The following is a 24,052-nucleotide window of genomic DNA, read 5'->3' on the forward strand; positions in this document are numbered from 1 at the left end:
TAGAGAAGGAGAAATCCATCAACCAATCACATGATAAGACGAAAAAAAATGCACTGTACGTTCCGATACAATAATTATTACAATACCATGTGCACTAAAGCAAACAAAAATGCATGCGCATCCTACGAAAAAAAAAATTGAACTAATTATTTTAGAAATAAGTAATATTGCATGGTAGTTTACATAAACTTTACGTTATCTTCTATTTCCATTCCTACTATACCCAGCGAACGAAAAAAGCCACTTATTAATCGCTAACTATACCGTGTATCGGAACATAATGTCACTGTCAAATGTCAGGTGATAATAACAAGACTATATTTTAGCACACTTTATTAATAAGTTACTCAGAAATTGCTTAAAAATGGACGATAAATATGAAACGGTGAAGCTATGTTACACAATACACAAATACTCGAGCCATTCGGCCAATTATATACCAGAGTAAGTTTCTTAGCAATGGGGGTATGCCCTTTATTTCGATAGTTATTCCAGCCATTCTATCGCAGAGATCCGGTTTCCACGAAAATGAACGATTTTCATGATTTATTCCAGAAATATAATGGTGAACAACCCATCGGATCAACTCTCGAGATGGTTTACAGACAGCAACACGCCCTCACAGTATATAATGTTGAAAATAAAAGGGCCTGCTATAGTGGAGACTATCAAATTCGGGAAATACATTAAAGCTCACGTCAGTGACCTGAAGAAATTCCAAATATTAGGAGGCACAGATGAACACAACTTGTCAGTGTTATTATCAGCGTGAGTATTCAACAATAATAAGTGCTAATTTGTAATTCTACAAACTTTTTATTTTGTTTCAAACAGTTGTTAAGTCTGATATTATTAGAGCTGTTGCTGGAGAGAATAATCCAATGAAATTGGCCCTTCTCTCTTGGCAATATGATGCCATTAAATTTGTAATAACTAATACAGTATGTTTTCCCCCTTAAATAACATCAACTATGAAACTTAGAATCAGAAAATCTATTTTTGACAACGAGGCCCCCAACAGGAACAATGTTGGGGATATACCTATTTTTAACATAACAGGCCACGGAAGAGTAAAATTCTTTTTAATATTTTTGTTTCATTCGAAATTAGAAAACGTAAATTGATTTGAGTTTGCTTTTTAACATTATTATGTTAATCAAACAGTTACATTTTAACAATATGTTGTAAAAAATATAAATAATAGGTTATTTCTATTTAACTTTTGGTTTGTTGTTGAATTCATTCCTAATCTAACACCTTTAAAGGGGTCATCCATTAATTACGTCACACGTTTAGGGGGAGGGAGGGGGTCAAGAAAATGTGACATATTGTGACATGGGGGAGGGGGGAGACACAAACTTTGTGACGTCACTTTAACTTCATCAGTAACCGAAAATTTATTTAAATTATTTAGTTCGCTGTACATTTAAATAACAAGTTTTTAAAACGAAAATAGTTTTTAATCGTTTAATTTTCTTTCCTAAGCAGTTTTGGGTTATAAAATTACTAATATTTATATCGTCAAAAATATTTTGATAAAATATTAATAATACTTAGGTACTTACTTAATTCGATTTGGCGATTTCGTAGAAAAAATGTGAGGTCACACTAGGGGGGGAGGGGTTTGCCAAATGTGACCAAGTGTGACAAGGGGGGGGGGAGGGGGTCAAAAAACCTAGAAATTGGTGTGACGTAATTAATGGATGACCCCAAATGAGCATTTCTAAATTATTTGTTTACTTTTATTATATATATTTATGAACTATTATAAATGAGCATTTCTTGTTTATTTACCTATATAGGTATAGGCGATCTCAGATACAGCTCTAACAATTTCAATCAAACTTGCTATATGGGGTTTTAGGGGGCGAAAAGACGATCTAGCTAGGCCTTATCTTTAAGAAACAGCACATTTTTGAGTTTCTATATGTTTTCCGAGTAAATCTCGGTCTCCCAGATACATACACCCAGATATTAACATTTCTTCTAGACTTATTGTTCCATAATCTTTTTTTTCATGTAGAGGGCTCAAAAAAGACAGTGCCCCAGAGGTATTCAGGCTCCGGCACAGAACCACAGAAGGCCTGTACTTGCCGGTGCAGTACCTGAAGATAGTGCCGCTGCAGTCTTGGGGCCCGGCATACAACTACACCATCTGGTATGTGGAGCTCCAGGGAAAGACGCATGAAGATCTGATGGCCAGTGTGCTGGATACTATTAATTTGGTAAGTGATCTATTCCATCTGTCACCTGACAGATGACAGATGGACCAACAAAGTCACAAAGTGGCCAGGACCCCATGGCAAAAGGAAGGCGGGAAAACCCATAACAAGATGGTCCAGGGACATCATAGCCACAGCCAGAGAAAATTGGCTGATCACGGCAAAAGACCGAAAAAGGTGGAAAGATATGGAGGAGGCCTATACCCGAAAGGGGTCGTTATTATAGTAAAATAAACAACAACATCATAATGAAATACTATTTAAGGAAAAATAAAGGCTTAAATAAAAATAAATAAATAAATAAATAAGTGATCTATTATCAATTATCATATTATGCTATTATGAAACGGTACAAATGCTGCTCAGGGCTTTAAGGTGGCAATGCATAAATAATATTGAAAATAAATTCTTCTCAAATTTTATGTGATTTACAAGTGCTTCGAAAAACAAAACTCGAACGAAACTCCACATGTAATAAGTGACATGAGGCTTGCACAAGATTTTTCGATTTTCGTTTTATATGGTTTTGGATTTTTAACTCTGTTATACATAGACTTATAAAATTCACAAGTCACTTGAGGATTTATGTTCAATTTAGGTAAGTATTATATCCTCCTAAGGCCCATTGATATGATTACTTCATTATTTAGCGCAAAGAGGAAGAAGCGGTTCGAATGCTCCTAAAACACTTACGCCGGCGCCGCTACAAGGACGCCTTCGAAGCCCTAGCGCGCGAGAGCGGCGTGCGGCTCGAGGGCGAGCTGCAGGCGCGGCTGTGGCACGCGTTAGTTGAGAACGGGGACTACAAGCTGGCAGAGGATATCCTGGACGAGGCGGTCACTGGTGAGCTTCCATTTTCTATTATAAGCTTTAGATGTAAAAAAAGCGGCCAAGTGCGAGTCGGACTCGCCCATGAAGGGTTCCGTAGCTGCAAGTAAGATAATAAAATTGCGGTTTACGATTTATGACGATTAAAAAAAACTACTTACTAGATCTCGTTCAAACCAATTTTCGGTGGAAGTTTGCATGGTATTAATGTACATCATATATTTTTTTTAGTTTTATCATTCTCTTATTTTAGAAGTTACAGGGGGGGGGGACACACATTTTACAACTCTGGAAGTGTCTTTCGCGCAAACTATTCAGTTTAGAAAAAAATGATATTAGAAACCTCAATATCATTTTTGAAGACCTATCCATAGATACCCCACACGTATGGGTTTGATGAAAAAAAAAATTAAGTTTCAGTTGTAAGTATGGGGGACCCCCAAAGTTTATTGTTTTTTTTTTCTATTTTTGTGTGAAAATCTTAATGCGGTTCACAGAATACATCTACTTACCAAGTTTCAACAGTATAGTTAGTTCTTATAGTTTCGGAAAAAAGTGGCTGTGACATACGGACGTGCAGACAGACAGACATGACGAATTTATAAGGGTTCCGTTTTTTTGCCATTTGGCTACGGAACCCTAAAAAAGGATGCCACAGAAATGTTTTTGCTGCTGTTTAAATCTAGGACATTTTACACAAATAGGACATTTTTACACCAATTGACTAAGCCCCACGGTAAGCTCAAGAAGGCTTGTTTTGAGGGTACAGTTTAAATATGTTATGTGTGACAAACCTAAATGTTATGTCTGTTAGTATTGATAATGTGGATTTGTTATGTTGACTACTTACGCTGCAGTTAAGTCTTTGCTTTTCTAAAGTTAAAAAACCTTCCTAAATCATAAATCATCTCATTTATCCTTGTCATAATAATTCTATATCTAGGTATATAACAAACATCATATTAATAGGCGGTGTTATTTTAATACCAACTTTATTGTGTTGGTATTAAAGTAGAAAATTAAATACGTACCTAGTTTACCTTACCCTAATTAGCTAATATAGACTTGTATCGACCAGAATATGGACCGTGATAACCTTTTGTATTGTTTTCGAGCTGCACATATTTCGACGCAGTTACATACATATCGTGTTCACGGGTAACTGAAGATAGCGGATTGGGTGGGTGTCTAGTGAAACCATCTGTGAATCATTCAAAACTGTTAGCTAATATGTGACGTTCCACGGATAAAGGTACCTTATGGCGGCAGGCGCTTACGCTGTTATCCATGACGCTTCTATACGGATACGCTGCTACGCGTCGTAAACGCCAACCGCCATAAGGTACCTTTTTCCGTGGAACGTCACATATAATTTGACTTTTCTTTGTTTGGCAGAAGGCGAATTCGACTGGTACATGTCGTGGCAGCCGTACACGCCGGTGTGGCGCGAGATGTCGGGATGCTCCGTGCAGGTAGGTACAGTCGAGTGTAAATTTACGGGTGCACACATCATACTCAAAAATATGTCCCATAGCTCTTATGTCAGCGAATTAAGAAATATGGGACATATTTTTGAGTAAGTCATAAGCACCCATATTTTTACACTTGAATGTACTTAACAGTTATACTTAATTCACTTTGGCAGGCTTAGATTTGCAAACGCGCGTTATATAGCGTTATAAAATTATTAGCGTAAAAAAATGCGTGAGGGTCGTGAAACACTCAGTTGAAACAGTCATGCTCATATATGTATGTCCATGTTTTTGTGACATTGCATTCAAATATTAACTATAAGGTTCGTGACGGGTTTGCGTGACTCAAAAATCTTAAACTTTTTTTCGTCTAGCCCACCGCCAAGTCGTGCGGTCCGATAAGGAACTTCGTTCAAATAACTGGGTATTATAAATGCGCTGTGTGCTGAATCTCACATGATTCTTATATATGTTTTAACTTAGGTGGAAGACCGGTTATGCTGCGACACGCCGCCCCCACAGCGCTCCAACGAGCTGTCGTGCGCCGACCGCGAGCCACGACCGCTCGATGCGGTGAGACGATTTAAATAATATGTGGCCTTATCTATGAAAAGGGACCTTATTGTCGATGGCGCTTAGGCCATTATTGACGATGCTCCGATAGAAATATAATGCCGGGCGACGCTGTGCGGCCTAAGCGCCATCGTCAATAAGGTCCCTTTTCATAGATAATGCCCAATATATGTATATACACTTTGGCCCAAGACTGTATCATTTCAAACATAGACAGAGAGATCATACTGTCTATGTCTTACGCTAGTACTAACACCCAAAAGAAAGGGATGACTATAATTTTCCTGGTACTTTCTGACTGCTACTAAAAGGGCAGAATGGAAGCACTGTTCATATCGACGTGCCTGTCGCTGTGGGTCCAGAACTGCCTCTGACAGCAGATCAGGGCCTTCCTTCATACACCATGTTCCTGTTTCCAGCCCTACTTATATCACATCACAGACAAGACATCCTCCAGACTGAGCATAGCCGCGCTACCCCCTCTGCACGCATACGTTAATTTTACTCCATGTTCGAGTCGAAAATGTCTTTGTGTGACGTCCGTGTCTTTGAACGGATCAATCACGGCACGGGACTTCGCTCACCTCGTCCCGCGCACCCCCGAATTTTTGGCATCATCGGTTGCATGAAATAATTGATCTAAACTCGGTCTAGAGGATTCCTAGCCTATGTATCACATTATCTTTTTTCTCATTTGTAGCTTCTCACACTATAAAAATAACTGATTTGCAAGACCGAAGTGATCCCATAAGTGTTCCGTAAACAAAGTTTTGTACGGAACACTAAAAAACGGTCAGCACATATGAAACTAGTGTTGTTCACAGGAGGTGCCCGTCAACGGCGAATCATCAGAATGCGATACCACCTGCTGTACCAAACCCGGTCCTCGCGGTGGTCACCAACTAGTAGTGGACTCCACTACTGGCACACTGTACCTCTTCGGTGGCTGGAACGGGACGGAAGACCTCGACGACTTGTGGTATGTACTGCTCTCTGTCACACATGTTCCACATTGTACCACTCTGTTAACAGTTGTCACACCAGCTAGTAGTGGACTCCACTGCTGGCACACTGTACCTCTTCGGCGGCTGGAACGGGACGGAAGACCTCGACGACTTGTGGTATGTGCTGCTCTCTGTCACACCTGTTCCACATTGTACCACTCTGTTGACAGTTGTCACACCAACTAGTAGTGGACTCCACTACTGGCACACTGTACCTCTTCGGCGGCTGGAACGGGACGGAAGACCTCGACGACTTGTGGTATGTGATGCTCTCTGTCACACCTGTTCCACAGTGTACCACTCTGTTAACAGTTGTCACACCAACCTGTATGTAGTGTAGAATGTACCGTTGAACTTAAATCCATGTTGTCATGCCAATATCAGCTAGCTAACATCATCTGAAGAAAAATATTGCGTCACGTACACGGGACGTTATCTGAAATGCCTGTGCGACGATCCAAAAAAAGATTGGAAATTGGATTTTGTTAAAAGATTTTGTAAAATAACAGGTCATATGACACGGAGACGGAGCGCTGGGCGCTCCTCTGCCGGCACAGCGGCCTCGAGAACGGGCCCTCGCCGCGCTCGTGCCACAAAATGGTGTTCGACCCCGTGCACAGAAGGTTATACACGCTGGGGAGGTATCTGGACAACGCGCAGCGAGTGCCCAGCAATATGAATGTGAGTGTGATGAATTAACGACTTTATGTCATAGTAATAAGGTCCTATTTGTCCTATGCTAGCACATTGGGCTCGAGGACGGGCCTCTCGCTTCGCTCGTGCCACAATATGGTGTACGACCGTGACCAGAAGATTATACACAATGGGGAGGTACCTGGACAACGCGCAGCGAGTGCCCAGCAATATGAACGTGAGTGTGATGAATTAAGGACTTTATGTCATAGTAATAAGGTCCTATTTGTCCTATGCTAGCACATTGGGCTCGAGGACGGGCCTCTCGCTTCGCTCGTGCCACAATATGGTGTTCGACCCCGTGCACAGAAGATTATACACGCTGAGGAGGTATCTGGACAACGCGCAGCGAGTGCCCAGCAATCTGAACGTGAGTGTGATGAATTAACGACTTTATGTCATAGTTAATAAGGTCCTATTCGTCCTCTGCCGGCACAGTGGTCTCGAGAACGGGCCCTTGCCGCGCTCGTGCCACACAATGGTGTTCGAGCCCGTGCACAGAAGGTTATACACGCTGGGGAGGTATCTGGACAACGCTCAGCGAGTACCTAGCAATGTGAACGTGAGTGTGATCAATTAACGACCTTGTGTCATAGTGAATAAGGTCCTATTCGTCCTATGTTAGCTCATTGGGCTCGAGAACAGGTCTTTCGCTTCGCTCGTGCCACAATATGGCGTTCGACCCCGCGCACAGAAGATTATACACGCTGGGGAGGTACCTGTACAACGCACAGCGAGTGCCCAGCAATATGAACGTGAGTGTGATTAATTAACGACCTTATGTCATAGTTAATCAGGTCCTATTCGTCCTATGCTAGCACAGTGGGCTCGAGAACGGGTCCTCGCCACGCTCGTGCCACAATATGGTGTTCGACCCCGTGCACAGAAGATTATACACGCTGGGGAGGTATCTGGATAACGCTCAGCGAGTGCCCAGCAATATGAACGTAAGTGTAATGAATAAATAAACGACCTTATGGCGTAGTAAATAAGGTCCTATCCGCTAGCACAGCGGGCTTGAGGACAAGCCCGTCCAAAGTATTTATAAAACCTTTTACACGACTATATTACGTATGCATTTGCGATTAGATACAACCGCGGTAGCGCGCCGCCACACCAGCATACTGTAAGTTGACGGTGAAGTCAACCATGACCGATTGCATGTTAGAATCACAATCCGCCGTACGTAGGGCTACCGCAAGTGCCTAATATGACCTCTAAAGATGCCATCTTATCACCTTATTTATTTTCAGAGCGACCTATACATGTACGACGTGCCCACCAGCCAGTGGTCGCTAGTGATGGCCGACACAGCAGCGGCGGGCGGGCCTCGCCTCGTGTTCGACCACCAGATGTGCATCGACAGCGACACGCGCACCGTCTACGTATTCGGCGGCCGGGTGCTGCCACACAACACGTGAGTCACACTACATGAGCCAGCCAGTGGTCGCTAGTAATGGCCGACACAGCAGCGGCGGGCGGGCCTCGCCTCATGTTCGACCACCAGATGTGCATCGACAGCGACACGCGCACCGTCTACGTGTTCGGCGGCCGGGTGCTGCCACACAACACGTGAGTCACTCTACATGAGCCAGCCAGTGGTCGCTAGTAATGGCCGATACAGCAGCGGCGGGCGGGCCTCGCCTCGTGTTCGACCACCAGATGTGCATCGTCAGCGACACGCGCACCGTCTACGTGTTCGGCGGCCGAGTGCTGCCACACAACACGTGAGTCACACGACACGTGCCCACCAGCCAGTGGTCACTAGTGATGGCCGACACAGCAGCGGCGGGCGGCCCTCGCCTCGTGTTCGACCACCAGATGTGCATCGACAGCGACACGCGCACCGTCTACGTGTTCGGCGGCCGGGTGCTGCCACACAACACGTGAGTCACACTACACGTGCCCACCAGTCAGTGGTCGCTAGTAATGGCCGACACAGCAGCGGCGGGCGGCCCTCGCCTCGTGGTCGACCACCAGATGTGCATCGACAGCGACACGCGCACCGTCTACGTGTTCGGCGGCCGGGTGCTGCCACACAACACGTGAGTCACACTACACGTGCCCACCAGTCAGTGGTCGCTAGTAATGGCCGACACAGCAGCGGCGGGCGGCCCTCGCCTCGTGTTCGACCACCAGATGTGCATCGACAGCGACACGCGCACCGTCTACGTGTTCGGCGGCCGGGTGCTGCCACACAACACGTGAGTCACACTACACGTGCCCACCAGTCAGTGGTCGCTAGTAATGGCCGACACAGCAGCGGCGGGCGGCCCTCGCCTCGTGGTCGACCACCAGATGTGCATCGACAGCGACACGCGCACCGTCTACGTGTTCGGCGGCCGGGTGCTGCCACACAACACGTGAGTCACACTACACGTGCCCACCAGTCAGTGGTCGCTAGTAATGGCCGACACAGCAGCGGCGGGCGGCCCTCGCCTCGTGTTCGACCACCAGATGTGCATCGACAGCGACACGCGCACCGTCTACGTGTTCGGCGGCCGGGTGCTGCCACACAACACGTGAGTGGTAGCTAGGACAGTGGCCGCTAGCGGCTCGTGGTTATTGCTACGTTTTCTGTTTATGTCACTAACATTTACAATTCGTTTTTAATCTTTATAAGTTGTTACTAACCACTATAGTATAATTAAGAGGAAAAGACAAGGTTAATTGTACTAGAATGGTATCTATTCCATCTGTCCAATATCTTGGTCTAATGTATATTTGGGTCTCACATTTTGTTTAATGAGACAGTGAGACGCAACCTTACCGATGTTATTGTTTCAGAGAGGAAGCCGCAACACCGCAGTACTCCGGCCTGTACGCGTACTACCTAAACACCAACACCTGGCAGCTGTTACTCGCTGACAGGCACTCGCTGCCCGCACCGCAGCCGCGCGTGTCGCACTCCATGCTGTTCCACCCGGTGAGTAATATTACTCACATTATGTATGTCATCTCACATCTCACTAGATGTTTCTACTCAGAGGCTAGCGGTAGGGCACATCTGTTAAGTGTAAGTTATATATTTTTGTTCCTCTTTTTTTACAAGTTTTTATTTACTTTCACCTGACCGTTGTCTGTCTGTCTGTCTGTCTGTAATCAAATCTTGCAAGTTAAATTTGATCCACTTCCCGGTGTCCGATTGAGCTGAAATTTTGCATACATACGTAAGTCGGGTGACAATGCAATATTATGGTGTCATCGAGCTGATCTGATGATGGAGAACGGAGGTAGCCATAGGAACTCTGTGATTTATCTAATTGTGTTTGGGTTTTTTAGAATTGTCTCGATGAGTATTAGTTGCCTGTGGAAAGAAAAGTACAGTCAGCGATAAAAGCTTGTACCAAAAATGAAATTTTTGCCAAAAACTTATTTCTCTTTTGTCTGTTAGCAATTTTTTATGCCACGAATAAACTATTTCTATTCTATTCTATTCTATTCTATTCAGTCAGCCAGTCAGATTTGGATGAGCAAAATCGACTTGATGTTTCTTTACCCCTTTACCAGGCTGACGTTTCAAAAATGACAATCGAATGTTAGCCTTACTTATCGAAAATAAAACACAGGTCTGAAGTGCTGTACGTAGGAAATACATAGCTGTAAGTAGGGCTTGCATTCCGGAATTCTGGAATCTCGAAATTCCGGAATCTCGGACAAATTTTCCGATATTACAATTCCGGAATTGATACAACTGAATATCGAAAATTCCGGAATTGGATTTAAGTACTTTTTTCAGGTTTTAATACGTTTATTATTGAAAATTGTTAAGAAACTACACTATACTGATGTTTTTTGTTGTTAATAAGTGCCTCTTAGTCATTCAGTGACCTATAGTATGGGTATATTTTACTTTTCGGTTTAATAAAGCAGTGGGACAATATGGGCTCATAAAAAAAAAAAGCAAAGTGATTTACTTGCTTAGAATAGTCAGAATAGTCTCAATCCTACATGAGCGAATCTTCGATTTAGATAGAAGGTTTTCTCTATCAACGATTTCGGATCCTGTAGAAGCATATAATATATGATATTCTGAATCATAATTAGGATCTAGGAAGGAAAAAGCCAAATTTCGACCTTCAACTTCTTAAACAACACCACTACGTACTATGTTACGAAGAGGAGGCTGATTATAGAGCTGTTATATTTAACTATTTTATAAAATTATCCATTGAATGGTTTGCTAGCAACTAAATTTTCCCCGAATAAATACCGCGTATCATAGAATTGAATAAAAGTAACCATTTTAATAAGGTGGTAAAAAAGAGATGAAATTATCTGTAGTACTTCAAATTAAATTTCTCTTAAACAATATTAACTTTAATAAACGTAAAGTATCAGAATTTCACATTTTTTGTTGGATTTTACAAAAAAAAATAAGTAAAATACCCCTAATTCCGGAACCAGTTCCGGAATTCCGGAATTCGAATCCAATATCGAAAATCAGTTCCGGAATTGGAGACCATCCGATATTGCAAGCCCTATCTGTAAGTGAATGTCAATAGTGGATGCCAATGAATTGTCAAGGAATATCAAATTATGACAAGATGCAAGGAGTGACAACAAAAAGATAGCAAATATAAGACGAGAGTTTACTGTAACGTTATAAATTACAATTGGGCCTAAACAAAAGCATTTATTATAACAATCATAAGTAATACAGGCAAAGGGTTAGGTAAGACATATGTAGGTAGGGTAGAAAAGGGGTTTCAGTCGATGTGTGGAAGGGCGGCACCGTCGTCGAACCCAAGCCACCTGGCGGTGGACTTAAACCGGCGTGTGCCTCGGATGCACATGCTGGTGGCGCGTATATTATGAATTACAATGCATACAAATGTTGATCTTATTATTAATTATGGCCAGATTGAGTGGGAGATTGCGATGCGTGTGCAAGATGACGCTCTACTTTTTGACAAAGTACAGATGCATCGTTTGCACGGAGATGTTGTATTGGGTCAGATCAAAGTGCACATGCATAGCTGCAGAAAATGTACATCTTTGTACAATATCCCTTATTCTGACGCTGATCCCTATTTGCCTAAACTAATGTACGGGGATCGGCGTTAGCGGGGAAGGGTCAGTTGCACCAAAAAGAATAGATAGTACCTATATAGTGGGGTCCTGTCATAGTAAATGTTGTAGTCACTGTAAAATTACTGCCATCTATCGACACACGACTATAACTCAAAATAAACACGTATAAAATTGTAAAAAAAATTAATATAAATGGATAAATGATTTTATTATTTTTATATCATTTTGACCTATGTTCATTCACTGATATCTATGTGTTAAAATTGTTAAATATGAAACCGTGTCGTCACGCCATCTAGCCGAGCATAGGCCAAAGGTGTGTGCGCCATCTATCCGAGAATGACTTTTTCTTGATTTCCGAGGCACGTTTTTTTCTTAAACTTTATTCATCTTATACGAAGTTACATATGTCTTTGGTTGCACTATCCACAATAAACGCAGTGATCAACGTCACTCAGCTGTGAACGTCCCTCACATACAATAAAATTTTGCGAACACTATAAGGGCGTTTTTACATTGTCCGATCCAATATCGGATGTCGGAAAGAAGTAATATGTGTTTCTCTGTATTTATTTATACATTTCATAAATCATTATAACTAAAAAACGATAGACAACATAAAAAAGGCGGACGTAATGCCAATGACACTCTCTTGCAGCTGTTTTTGTCATAGGCGCCTTCCGACATCCGATATCGGAAAGACGTTTCCGGCAAATTCTGCCATGTCGGAGCCCCCCGTCAGCTGTGGGACCGACAATATTTGTTTGTGTGCGTATGTGTAGGCATAATGCTTGTTGTAGTGTGCGTGACCGCTAAACACGTCGCCCGGGCGTGCCCCCGCGGCCTGACTACGCGGATGTATGCATGTAAAATCCTACATCCGATATCGGATCGGACAATGTGAAAACCCTCTAATGTCTATAACGGTTTGGTGTTGGTGCCACCGATCCTTAGTTTAAGGTTAGTTTTTGATTTCAGGTCCAACGTAAGCTGTACATGTTCGCCGGGCAGCGCAACAAGGAGCACCTGCTGGACCTGTGGTGGTGGGACGTGGGCTCCGGGCGCTGCGGCGCGCTGTGCAGCGGCGCGGCCGCGTGCCCGCCGCCCGCCGCCGGCTTCACGCAGCGCGCCACGCTCGACCCCGACACCGACGAGCTCTTCGTGCTCTCGGTCTGTACTCTAGTGACTGTAGATTTTCTTCAAAATTGGTGCACCTCTATACTCCGTTTTTAGGGTTCCGTCAGGCGTGGCTCACTCTTGCAGTTTTCTGTAAGTTAGAGGTACTTCCCCGTTTGGGCACTGCTCTAGATCTGGAATAACATCTACTGTACAACCATAAACGAGACAACATTAACAGTGCCGAGACCTCTCTTTTAGACGTAGTTAAAGACATACCCGGGTCCACTTCAAAATAGGTGCAGCTCAAGTGGACCTAATGAACAGTAGCATACCATATATCTTGGGAGCTTGACTAAGTTACGCATGCTTGACATTCCTTGTTTGTTTCAGGGCATGAGCAAAGAGAAAGACAAGCGCGTGTACAACACATTATGGGTGTTCTCACTACGGCGCCTGACCTGGACGTGCGTGTACCGGAACGACAGTATAGCACCGCACGAGCCCCGACCGCGCTTCGCCCACCAGCTGGTCTACGACCCCGTGCGGAAGGTCAGTACTATTAGACTAGTTATCGATCGGATCAAACCGAGACTGACTCGAATGTATGAACTATACGAATAACGTAGTCATTATTGTGTGAGTGACGTTTTGTCGCGGTCTCTATGGGTGTTCTCACTACGGCGTCTGACCTGGACGTGCGTGTACCGGAACGACAGTATAGCGCCGCACGAGCCCCGACCGCGCTTCGCCCACCAGCTGGTCTACGACCCCGTGTGGAAGGTCAGTACTGCACTAGACGATCGGATCAAACCGAGACTGACTCGAATGTATGAACTATACGAATAACGTAGTCATTATTGTGTGAATGAAGTTTTGTCGCGGTCTCTATGGGTGTTCTCTGGACGTCGGCCCTGACCATCTAGCATGAGTAGGGATTGCAATCCGGACTGGTTTTGAATCCGGCCGGATCCGGCCGGATTTTGGCCTCAATCCGGCGGATCCGGCCGGATCCGGCCGGATTGGTATTGCGGATAAAAAATTCATCAAGTCACGTATTTTATCATGTTTTTAGCGTTATATGCGAAGTTAAGGATATTTTTTAATGGATTAATAAAACTGGTGTCTTAACAGGAGACCTAGGCTCTCCCAAACCTGACGCGCGAGTGACTAAAAACAAGTGAGTCTAAACCGTAAATTATTCAATGTTAGTACGTCTCACAACAGTTTAATTCGATGACGGCTGTTTTAAGTTTCAAAAATCAACGTTTTCATTACTTAACCACAAATAAAATCTTCTTTTTCTCTTAAAATATCTATAGCCCAACCCACATTTCCAACAAAAAGGTGCTCTCAATTCAACCATTTTAGTTTTAGCAATCAAAATCAATAAACGTGTATACCTATACAAGTACATTTAGTAGCATAATAATAACAAAATAACATATAAATAATAATAATAATAAGTGATGATGACGAACAACTATCGGAAATATATCCTGAAGGACGGTACGGTCGACATTTGTCGGGCATGCCGCCGTCCCGGAGAGTCACTCAGGCATATCATTTCCGGTTGTTCTCATCTTGCTAACGGCGAGTACTTGCACAGACATAATCTCGTAGCCAGGATTATTCACCAGCAACTTGCTCTTCTATATGGCCTTGTGGACCGCGAAGTCCCGTACTACAAGTACTCACCTGCGCCTGTTCTCGAGAATGGTCGTGCCACGCTCTATTGGGATCGATCTATCATCACTGACCGGACTATTGTAGCCAATAAGCCTGATATTGTGATAATAGATCGTTCGCAACGTCGGGCCGTGCTCGTTGACATCACCATCCCCCATGATGAGAATCTCGTGAAGGCCGAGAAGGACAAGTCCAGTAAGTACCTAGACTTGGCTCACGAGATAACCGCCATGTGGGATGTTGATACGACGATCATTGTCCCGATAGTCGTTTCAGTGAACGGTTTAATAGCGAAGAGTCTCGACCAACATCTCGAGAGACTCTCGCTAGGTGGTTGGATCAAGGGACAGATGCAGAAGGCGGTGATCTTGGACACGGCGGCGGCATAACAAACCTAACTTAAGACGAAAGATAAATAAAGAAAATAATAATAAATAAATATTATAGGACATTTTTACACAAATTGACTAAGCCCCACGGTAAGCTCAAGAAAGCTTGTTGGTACTCAGACAACGATATATAATATACAAATACTTAAAATTAAATACATAGAAAGCAACCATGACTCAGGAACAAATATCTGTGCTCATCACACAAATAATTGTCCTTACCGGGATTCGAAAACCCAGGATCGCGGCTCCACAGGCAGGATCACTACCCACTGGCTAGGTCAGACCGGTAGTCAAAAGTCAACATATATTTCTCTATTTAATTTTATAAAACTTTATTCATTATTATATTTTAAATGCAGGTAACACTTATTATAAGTGGGCTAAAATGGTTTGTACAAAATCAAACGAAAGAACATGTACATTAAATTACAATGTAACAACACAATAAATTGAATATAAACCAATGCAGTACTTATGGTGCACGGAAATCTCACGACACATATTTCGTCGACTAGAAGACTGGCGTCAACTAACAAACAAGTTGTTGTGTTGCTGTTTGCGAGAGAGAAAATTCGAATACTGGCGAGAACTTTTAAATTTTAGCAGTGTTTTAAGCTGTAATTTTATATTTTAGCGCTTTGATTCACTTTACCGGATCCGGGATCGGATCCGGTGAATTTTGCCGGATCCGGTATCATGAAAAATGTGCCGGATCCGGCCGGATTACCGGATCCGCCGGACCGGATTGCAATCCCTAAGCATGAGTTACTTTCTCGCGCGCTAGCCATACTTGAATTCGCGCAAGATGTAGTGAGCTCATGCTAGCCGGTCTGGACGTGCGTGTATCGGAACGACAGTATAGCGCCGCACGAGCCCCGACCGCGCTTCGCCCACCAGCTGGTCTACGACCCCGTGCGGAAGGTTGGTCTAACTCGAGGGCCATGGGACGAACGGGGTGTGCGTCGCATGGCTGAAGAGTAAAGCCCCAACTGGACGCTAGCGCCTTACTGCCAAGCCATGAGGGTCATAAAGGCCATTCATACATTGAACTATCAAATTTATTTACGGCCTCGAAAAATTCAATTGTCGCCTCGCTTCCTTCTGGCGTCCATCCTAGGCTTTAGGGTGATATTCCACGTGTCCAATTTATTTGTCCAATGTGTATTTTGCTTAATGACAGAGTGAGACGCAATGATATTGGACAGATGGAATACCCCTGTAATACAGCCGAGGACTAGTGTGTCACATTATTATAATCACATACTTTTTAATCATGGCACTTTCGACTAAACTATTTATTAACAATTTTATACTTCTATTTTTTAAAACGTAACATAAGTCCTAACCATTGGTACTCTCTCAGATACACTACCTATTCGGCGGCAACCCCGGCAACCAGAACAGCCTCCGCCTCCGCCTCGACGACCTCTGGGCCCTCCATTTAAAACGAGCCTCCATTGAGAAAGTCTCCAGGGAAGCCAAACTCGCTCTGAGAGAAGCTTGCTTCAGAGAGCTGGCAGCAACGCCTGGGAGGGACACCATGGCGTTAAAGTATCTGAGGAAGGAGCTACATGATGTACTGGATCATAATAATCCTGAGGAGGTAAGTATCTTATGGCTATAATGTTAAGGTTGCTTTTGGTATCAAACGCGTTTCCATAGAGAAAGCCTAAAGCCAAACTCGCATTGAGAGAAGCCTGCTTCAGAGAGCTGGCAGCTACGCCCGGGAGGGACACCATGGCGTTAAAGTATCTGAGGAAGGAGCTACATGATGTACTGGATCATAATAATCCTGAGGAGGTGAGTATCTTATGGCTATAATGTTAAGGTTGCTGTTTGTATCAAAACGCGTTTCCATAGAGAAAGTCTCCAGAGAAGCCAAACTCGCTCTGAGAGAAGCCTGCTTCAGAGAGCTGGCAGCTACGCCTGGGAGGGACACCATGGCGTTAAAGTATCTGAGGAAGGAGCTACATGATGTACTGGATCATAATAATCCTAAGGAGGTGAGTATCTTATGGCTATAATGTTAAGGTTGCTGTTTGTATCAAAACGCGTTTCCATAGAGAAAGTCTCCAGAGAAGCCAAACTCGCTCTGAGAGAAGCCTGCTTCAGAGAGCTGGCAGCTACGCCTGGGAGGGACACCATGACGCTGAAGTATCTGAGGAAGGAGCTACATCATGTACTGGATCATAATAACCCTGAGGAGGTGAGTATCTTATGGCTATAATGTTAAGGTTGCTTTTGGTATCAAACGCGTTTCCATAGAGAAAGCCTAAAGCATCTGAGGAAGGAGCTACATGATGTACTGGATCATAATAATCCTGAGGAGGTGAGTATCTTATGGCTATAATGTTAAGGTTGCTTTTGGTATCAAACGCGTTTCCATAGAGAAAGCCTAAAGTATCTGAGGAAGGAGCTACATGATGTACTGGATCATAATAATCCTGAGGAGGTGAGTATCTTATGGCTATAATGTTAAGGTTGCTTTTGGTATCAAAACGCGTTTCCATAGAGAAAGCCTAAAGCCAAACTCGCATTGAGGGAAGCCTGCTTCAGAGAGCTGGCAGCTACGCCTGGGAGGGACACCATGGCGCTAAAGTATCTGAGGAAGGAGCTACATGATGTATTGGATCATAATAACCCTGAGGAGGTGAGTATCTTATGGCTATAATGTTAAGGTTGCTTTTGGTATCAAAACGCGCTCCATATAGGAAAGTCTCCAGAGAAGCCAAACTTGCATTGAGAGAAGCCTGCTTCAGAGAGCTGGCAGCTACGCCTGGGAGGGACACCATGGCGCTAAAGTATCTGAGGAAGGAGCTACACGATGTACTGGATCATAATAATCCTGAGGAGGTGAGTATCTTATGGCTATAATGTTAAGGTTGCTTTTGGTATCAAAACGCGCTCCATAGAGGAAAGTCTCCAGGGAAGCCAAACTCGCATTGAGAGAAGTCTGCTTCAGAGAGCTGGCAGCTACGCCTGGGAGGGACACCATGGCGCTAAAGTATCTGAGGAAGGAGCTACATGATGTACTGGATCATAATAACCCTGAGAAGGTGAGTATCTTATGGCTATAATGTTAAGGTTGCTTTTGGTATCAAACGCGTTTCCATAGAGAAAGCCTAAAGCCAAACTCGCATTGAGAGAAGTCTGCTTCATAGAGCTGGCAGCTACGCCTGGGAGGAACACCATGGCGTTAAAGTATCTGAGGAAGGAGCTACACGATGTACTGGATCATAATAATCTTGAGGAGGTGAGTATCTTATGGCTATAATGTTAAGGTTGCTTTTGGTATCAAAACGCGCTCCATAGAGGAAAGTCTCCAGGGAAGCCAAACTCGCATTGAGAGAAGCCTGCTTCAGAGAGCTGGCAGCTACGCCTGGGAGGGACACCATGGCGTTAAAGTATCTGAGGAAGGAGCTACACGATGTACTGGATCATAATAATCCTGAGGAGGTGAGTATCTTATGGCTATAATGTTAAGGTTGCTTTTGGTATCAAAACGCGCTCCATAGAGGAAAGTCTCCAGGGAAGCCAAACTCGCATTGAGAGAAGTCTGCTTCAGAGAGCTGGCAGCTACGCCTGGGAGGGACACCATGGCGTTAAAGTATCTGAGGAAGGAGCTACGTGATGTACTGGATCATAATAATCCTGAGGAGGTGAGTATTAGATGGCTAAGATGTTAAGATGAAGATCCATAAAGACGTCCTAATTTTTTTTTCTGGGTATTCAATTATAGAAAACTAGCTACTCGCCCCAGCTACGCACGGGTTAACAAATTATACACCTAAACCTTCCCCAAGAATCACTATATTGATAAGTGAAAATCGCATGAAAATTCGTTCCGTAGTTTTGAGTTTATCGCAAACAAACACACAAACAGATAGACGCGGCGGGGGATTTTGTTTTATAAGGTGTAGTGATATTTTTACACATTGTACGTCGATAGGTACACCCTTAAAGTTGCTTTTGGCATAATTTATAGAGTTCCTTGAGATATTAGATACTAAACTCTAACTTAATCAACATCGGAAGGGACAATATCGCCTTCCGCTTGTGGAAGTTAAATTCATTTACGTCTGCTATACTCCTTTGGCTCGGAAAATCTTGTGTTAATTGCGACTCGATTGAGTTATATTGAATGTATCTCCCCCAGGTGGAGCGTTTCCACGCGCTGGCGACGGTGCTGTTCTCGGGCGGCGGCGTGGGGCGCGGCGCGGTGGCGCTGACGCCGCGCCGCGCGCGCACGCTGGCGCGCCGCCGCGCCACACACGCCGCGCCGCCCGACCTCGCGCACAAGCTGCACCAGGTACGTTATCATTGATGGTATAATAATATACTCCGCCTGGTACTCTCTTCCCGTTTTATCGTGGTCACGTGACCCCTGGTCATCGTGCGACAGCGCTATATGATAATATTCGATAGCGCTATATATAACGGCCATGTTATTGTGATGTAAGCTTGTGTCGCTCTAGGAAGAGAAGACCATGGTATTATTGTAGCTCTGTTGTCCTGTGCTCTGAGTAACTTTGCTTTTGCGAAGCTTGCGACGTTAACATTAAATGTCCGGCCCTACCAAATCTGGTCAAGTTTTGTCACATACGAGTAAAACAGAAATAAACGCTACCAAATCTGGTCAAGTTTTGTCACATACGAGTAAAACAGAAATAAACGCTACCAAATCTGGTCAAGTTTTGTCACATACGAGTAAAACAGAAATAAACGCTACCAAATCTGGTCAAGTTTTGTCACATACGAGTAAAACAGAAATAAACGCTACCAAATCTGGTCAAGTTTTGTCACATACGAGTAAAACAAAAATAAACGCTACCAAATCTGGCCAAGTTTTGTCACATACGAGTAAAACAGAAATAAACGCTACCAAATCTGGTCAAGTTTTGTCACATAAAACATAAATAATCGACACGGTCCTAATATAGTAGTTACCGTTAACCCGGTGTCAAATTGTACCGGTAACCATGGTAACTCCAGGTTTAACCTGTTAACGCCGGGTCAGTGAATAATGCAAGTGGCCATTAGGGAAATATCTCTTCTTCCTCGATTCCTCGTGACTGAGGGTCACGATCACATGAGGTCATTATATTGTGCACCAAAGGCCCTCCAATCTACACGACTTTCCGTCTTCCTGATAATAGGCGCCTGTGTAGATCCCTAGCAGGCTTTTTTACACTATCCACCCGGCGAGACGTCCACTATCCCGTCCTCCCCTCGTACCGTAGTCACTAGCCCAAGAAAATTTATTTTCGTACGTTTCACAGGTGCTAGGTGCCGACGACACGATCCCGGAGCCCCCGACCCCGTACGAGGACGTGTCGCTGGAGGCGCCCGACACGTGGGACGTCGGCGAGGACGACGCCGACAGCGGCGCCGGCGACGCCGACTGGGCCGCGCGACACGCCCGAGTACTGCTCTACGACAACCTTTGCAGATACTTCCGGCCCAGCAAAGTGCCGCCACAGCAGGACATAGCCGACCTGGTCGCACTGTGAGGCGACACGTGAAATGCCGATGATGATGATGATAGAGTCAGACCGTGAAAACTCTGCAGCGATTTTGATAGCCCACGCAGTGCAAGTGTCATTTTAAACGTCAAAGTTTTATATGACGTATAAATAACACTTACACTGCGTGTGCTATCAAATCCGCTGCAGACTTTTCTTGGTGCGACTTTAGACGCTGGCATAAGGGTGCTGTTCACAATGTCACATGTCTAAATTTTGTACCTTATTTCATTAAATTAGGGTTGAGAATTGTATACATATATATGACACTCACTGGATACGATTGCTTTGAAAAATAAAAACGTGACTAATGAATGACTAAGTTTAGGTGCATTTAACGAGTTATATATCGAATATGCGGCGGCAAAAACAATTCAAAATGTGTTTTATGAAAATTTATAAAATTTTGAATGCAGTGTCAAAATGGTTACCTATAAATAATTAATTTTTAATACAGTTGCTCAAAAAGTGCTACTTTACGTAGCTGTTTAGCGTGCGGAAAGTTGGTTATCTCGAACTAGTGCTTTTTACTTTTCCAATTTTTTTAAATTTATACTTGTTCCAATTCACGACTACTTATTGATGAGTGTTAATATTAGTTTCCTTTAAACGTCGTAATCAGCATAAAAACCTACCGTTAATGTAAGAATACGAAAAATATTACATATTTCATATTTAATTACTTACCTCTTCATCATTGTAACACGTTTATTTTTTAATATTCAATATTGAAAATTCCGTTCTTAATAAGTTGACTGAATGGAACGGAATAGCTGCCAAACGCCCATAGATATAATATACTTAAAGACGACGTCTAACCGAGCTGTCACTGTTACCACTTTTGTTTAGTGTACGATTAACAATGTTTTTCTTATTTTTTCGCAACTGTATTAAAAAAACGTCGTTCGATACACGTGCGGAAATGTCATTCTTCACTCGTCCCGAGTCTTGCCACTCGCCTGCGGCTCGTGGCAAGATATCTCGGTACTCGTGAAGTAATGACATACCTTCCGCACTAGCATCGAAATGTACTATTTCACTTCTATATACTTGAAAAATCAAATAAATAAAATAAACAATATAAAAACACAGAAAACTAGACGTGGCCTACGTACAAGATACATATTTATCGTGATTATTTTTGTGTCTTGTAACGATCGAACATTGAAATAGTTATTTACGATTACGATACAAGTGCGGAAAAGAGGAACTCGTGTTCAAATAGTGTCGCCACTCGTTTCGAATTACCTATTCGCACGTGTATCGTACAAAGTTTTACAGTACATAATATATGGCCCTTTAAACTTTTGACATACGCACGATAAGTGCTATTTTACGCACTATTGCGGGAAAATAGGACCATATGTACTGTAAAATAATCTTTTGGTTTCACATAGGGAATGCAAATCGGTTATTTTTTGTATGGAAATAATCGGTTATTAACCGAAACCGCGGTTATTTCCATACAAAAAATAACCGATTTGCATTCCCTAGTTTCACAAGTAATATTTCTTTAAAGCGTTTATAAAAATACCCTTCAAGATTGTTTACTCTTTTTCTAATGCTTAAAAGAGAACGACGAATTCGATTATTATTAAACGAGATACAGCGAATTTGGTTTGGTCGGGTTGTGAACCTCCACTAATACATATACATAAGGTTTAATGGGTTTGTTATGTGTACTGCATATATAGATGCAAGATTACACACATAAGGGGCGATAAGTTTCACTATATTGCCACAAATTGTGAAGATATTTTAGCTTTTAGAGTTTTGTCAAGTTTTGTGAATGTGTAAAAATTACTAACTATTGCCAGACGCGTGTAAAACCGGTGTCCCGGTGCTGGAACGGAGAATAATAGGTTATACTAAATTTTTTAACCATTTGTGTCTAAAACACACTCCTTTTATTAAACCTAATAGCATAAGGGATTAGACCGCCGAAATCTGAATCTCTATCGCTCTACAATCTACATAATAATAAATGAAAAGATAATACTAGCGACACAATAAATAATAGTACTAACAGTGGCGGATTTCCCATAAGGCACAGTAGGCCCGGGCCTAGGGCGGCAAAATATTAGGGGCGGCAAATTGTGACAAAAAAATTCGCTGATGATAACATAAAATAACTCAAAATTAGGCCAGGCAACGAATTCTCAAAAAAAGGTACCTATAGAGGGAAATGCATGAAACACAATTTTAATTTGACTTCGTACCTAACTTTATTTGGACTATCTAGGAGGTGAACATATCAAAAGTCCCCGGCCGTAGTCCTTGAGCCGGGGGAAGAAAAGGGTTTGAAGGTCGCATTTTTCGGTTTTTCGCTTATACATAATATCTCGAAAACTATGCGTTCTAACGACATGCTTCATTATACAAAATGAAAGCGGGTAAAATTTGCTACAAGCTACAAGTTTTTTGATATCTTGAGGGCTCCGTTTTTAGGGTTCCGTACCTCAAAAGGAAAAAAACAGAACCATTATAGGATCACTCGTGCGTCTGGCTGTCCGTCTGTCACAGCCTATTTTCTCCGAAACTACTGGACCAATTAAGTTGAAATTTGGCACACATATGTATGTTTGTGACCCAAAGATGGACGTGTAACGTAAATAAATGAATTTTAAATATGGAGGCCCTTTTTGGGGGGTAAATGAGAAAATTAAAAATTAAAGTTTTTCAAACTATATCGTGTTACATATCAAATCAAGGAGCTCATTGTAAGATTCTCAAATATATATATTTTTTTTCATAATTTTAGGATAAATAGTTTAGCAGTTATTCAAGAAAATAGGCAAAAAACCGGGCAAGTGCGAGTCGGACTCGCGCACGAAGGGTTCCGTACCCTAATGCAAAAAAAGGCAAAAAAACAAAAACGGTCACCCATCCTATACTTGGATGGGTGACCGTTTTTGTTTTTTTGCCTTTTTGCTGACCCCGCCCGACGTTGCTTAACTTCGGTCAAAATCACGTTTGTTGTATGGGAGCCCCACTTAAATCTTTATTTTATTCTGTTTTTGGTATCTGTTGTTATAGCGGCAACAGAAATACATCATCTGTGAAAATTTCAACTGTCTAGCTATCACGGTTCGTGAAATACAGCCTGGTGACAGACGGACGGACGGACGGACGGACGGACGAACAGCAGAGTCTCAGTAATAGGGTCCCGTTTTACCCTTTGGGTACGGAACCCTAAAAATGACCATTCCCCTCCCCTCTTATCTCTGAAAGTACTGGGTCTAAAGACCTACTAATTTGTCCTTTAAACTTCTCTGGAATTCGCTGGAGGCCAAAAGAAGGGAAAAAAAAATTATATGAGTGTTTATAGGTATAGCAAAAAAAATGTTTTTCTTGTTGCTTTTTTAGATTTTTTGAATGTTTTTGTAGGTACATTAAAAGTCAATGCTATTGGTAAAACTGTCACTTAAAATGAATAGGTAAGTATTTGCTTATTTTTTTCGCAAAACCTATGTTCCCATGATCATATCACAAGGACGTATAGTTTCT

The 24,052-nt window shown here is 42.9% G+C and overlaps 1 protein-coding gene across 1 annotated transcript; it reads left to right on the plus strand.

Moving 5' to 3' along the window:
- The first annotated feature begins 291 nt into the window (after positions 1–291).
- LOC134671802 (muskelin) lies at positions 292–23,336 on the plus strand. Its single transcript, XM_063529625.1, has 15 exons — positions 292–444; positions 556–768; positions 2,024–2,225; positions 2,873–3,065; positions 4,446–4,522; positions 5,006–5,095; positions 5,920–6,074; positions 6,609–6,780; positions 8,046–8,209; positions 9,580–9,718; positions 12,805–12,996; positions 13,336–13,494; positions 16,387–16,626; positions 19,180–19,332; positions 20,303–23,336. Exons 1-15 carry the CDS (start codon positions 365–367, stop codon positions 20,531–20,533), a joined length of 2,460 nt encoding a protein of 819 aa, XP_063385695.1. The 5' UTR covers positions 292–364; the 3' UTR covers positions 20,534–23,336.
- Positions 23,337–24,052: the final 716 nt, after the last annotated feature.

This window comes from Cydia fagiglandana, chromosome 16, assembly GCF_963556715.1.
Source record: "Cydia fagiglandana chromosome 16, ilCydFagi1.1, whole genome shotgun sequence".
In the NCBI taxonomy this organism is placed as follows: domain Eukaryota; kingdom Metazoa; phylum Arthropoda; class Insecta; order Lepidoptera; family Tortricidae; genus Cydia; species Cydia fagiglandana.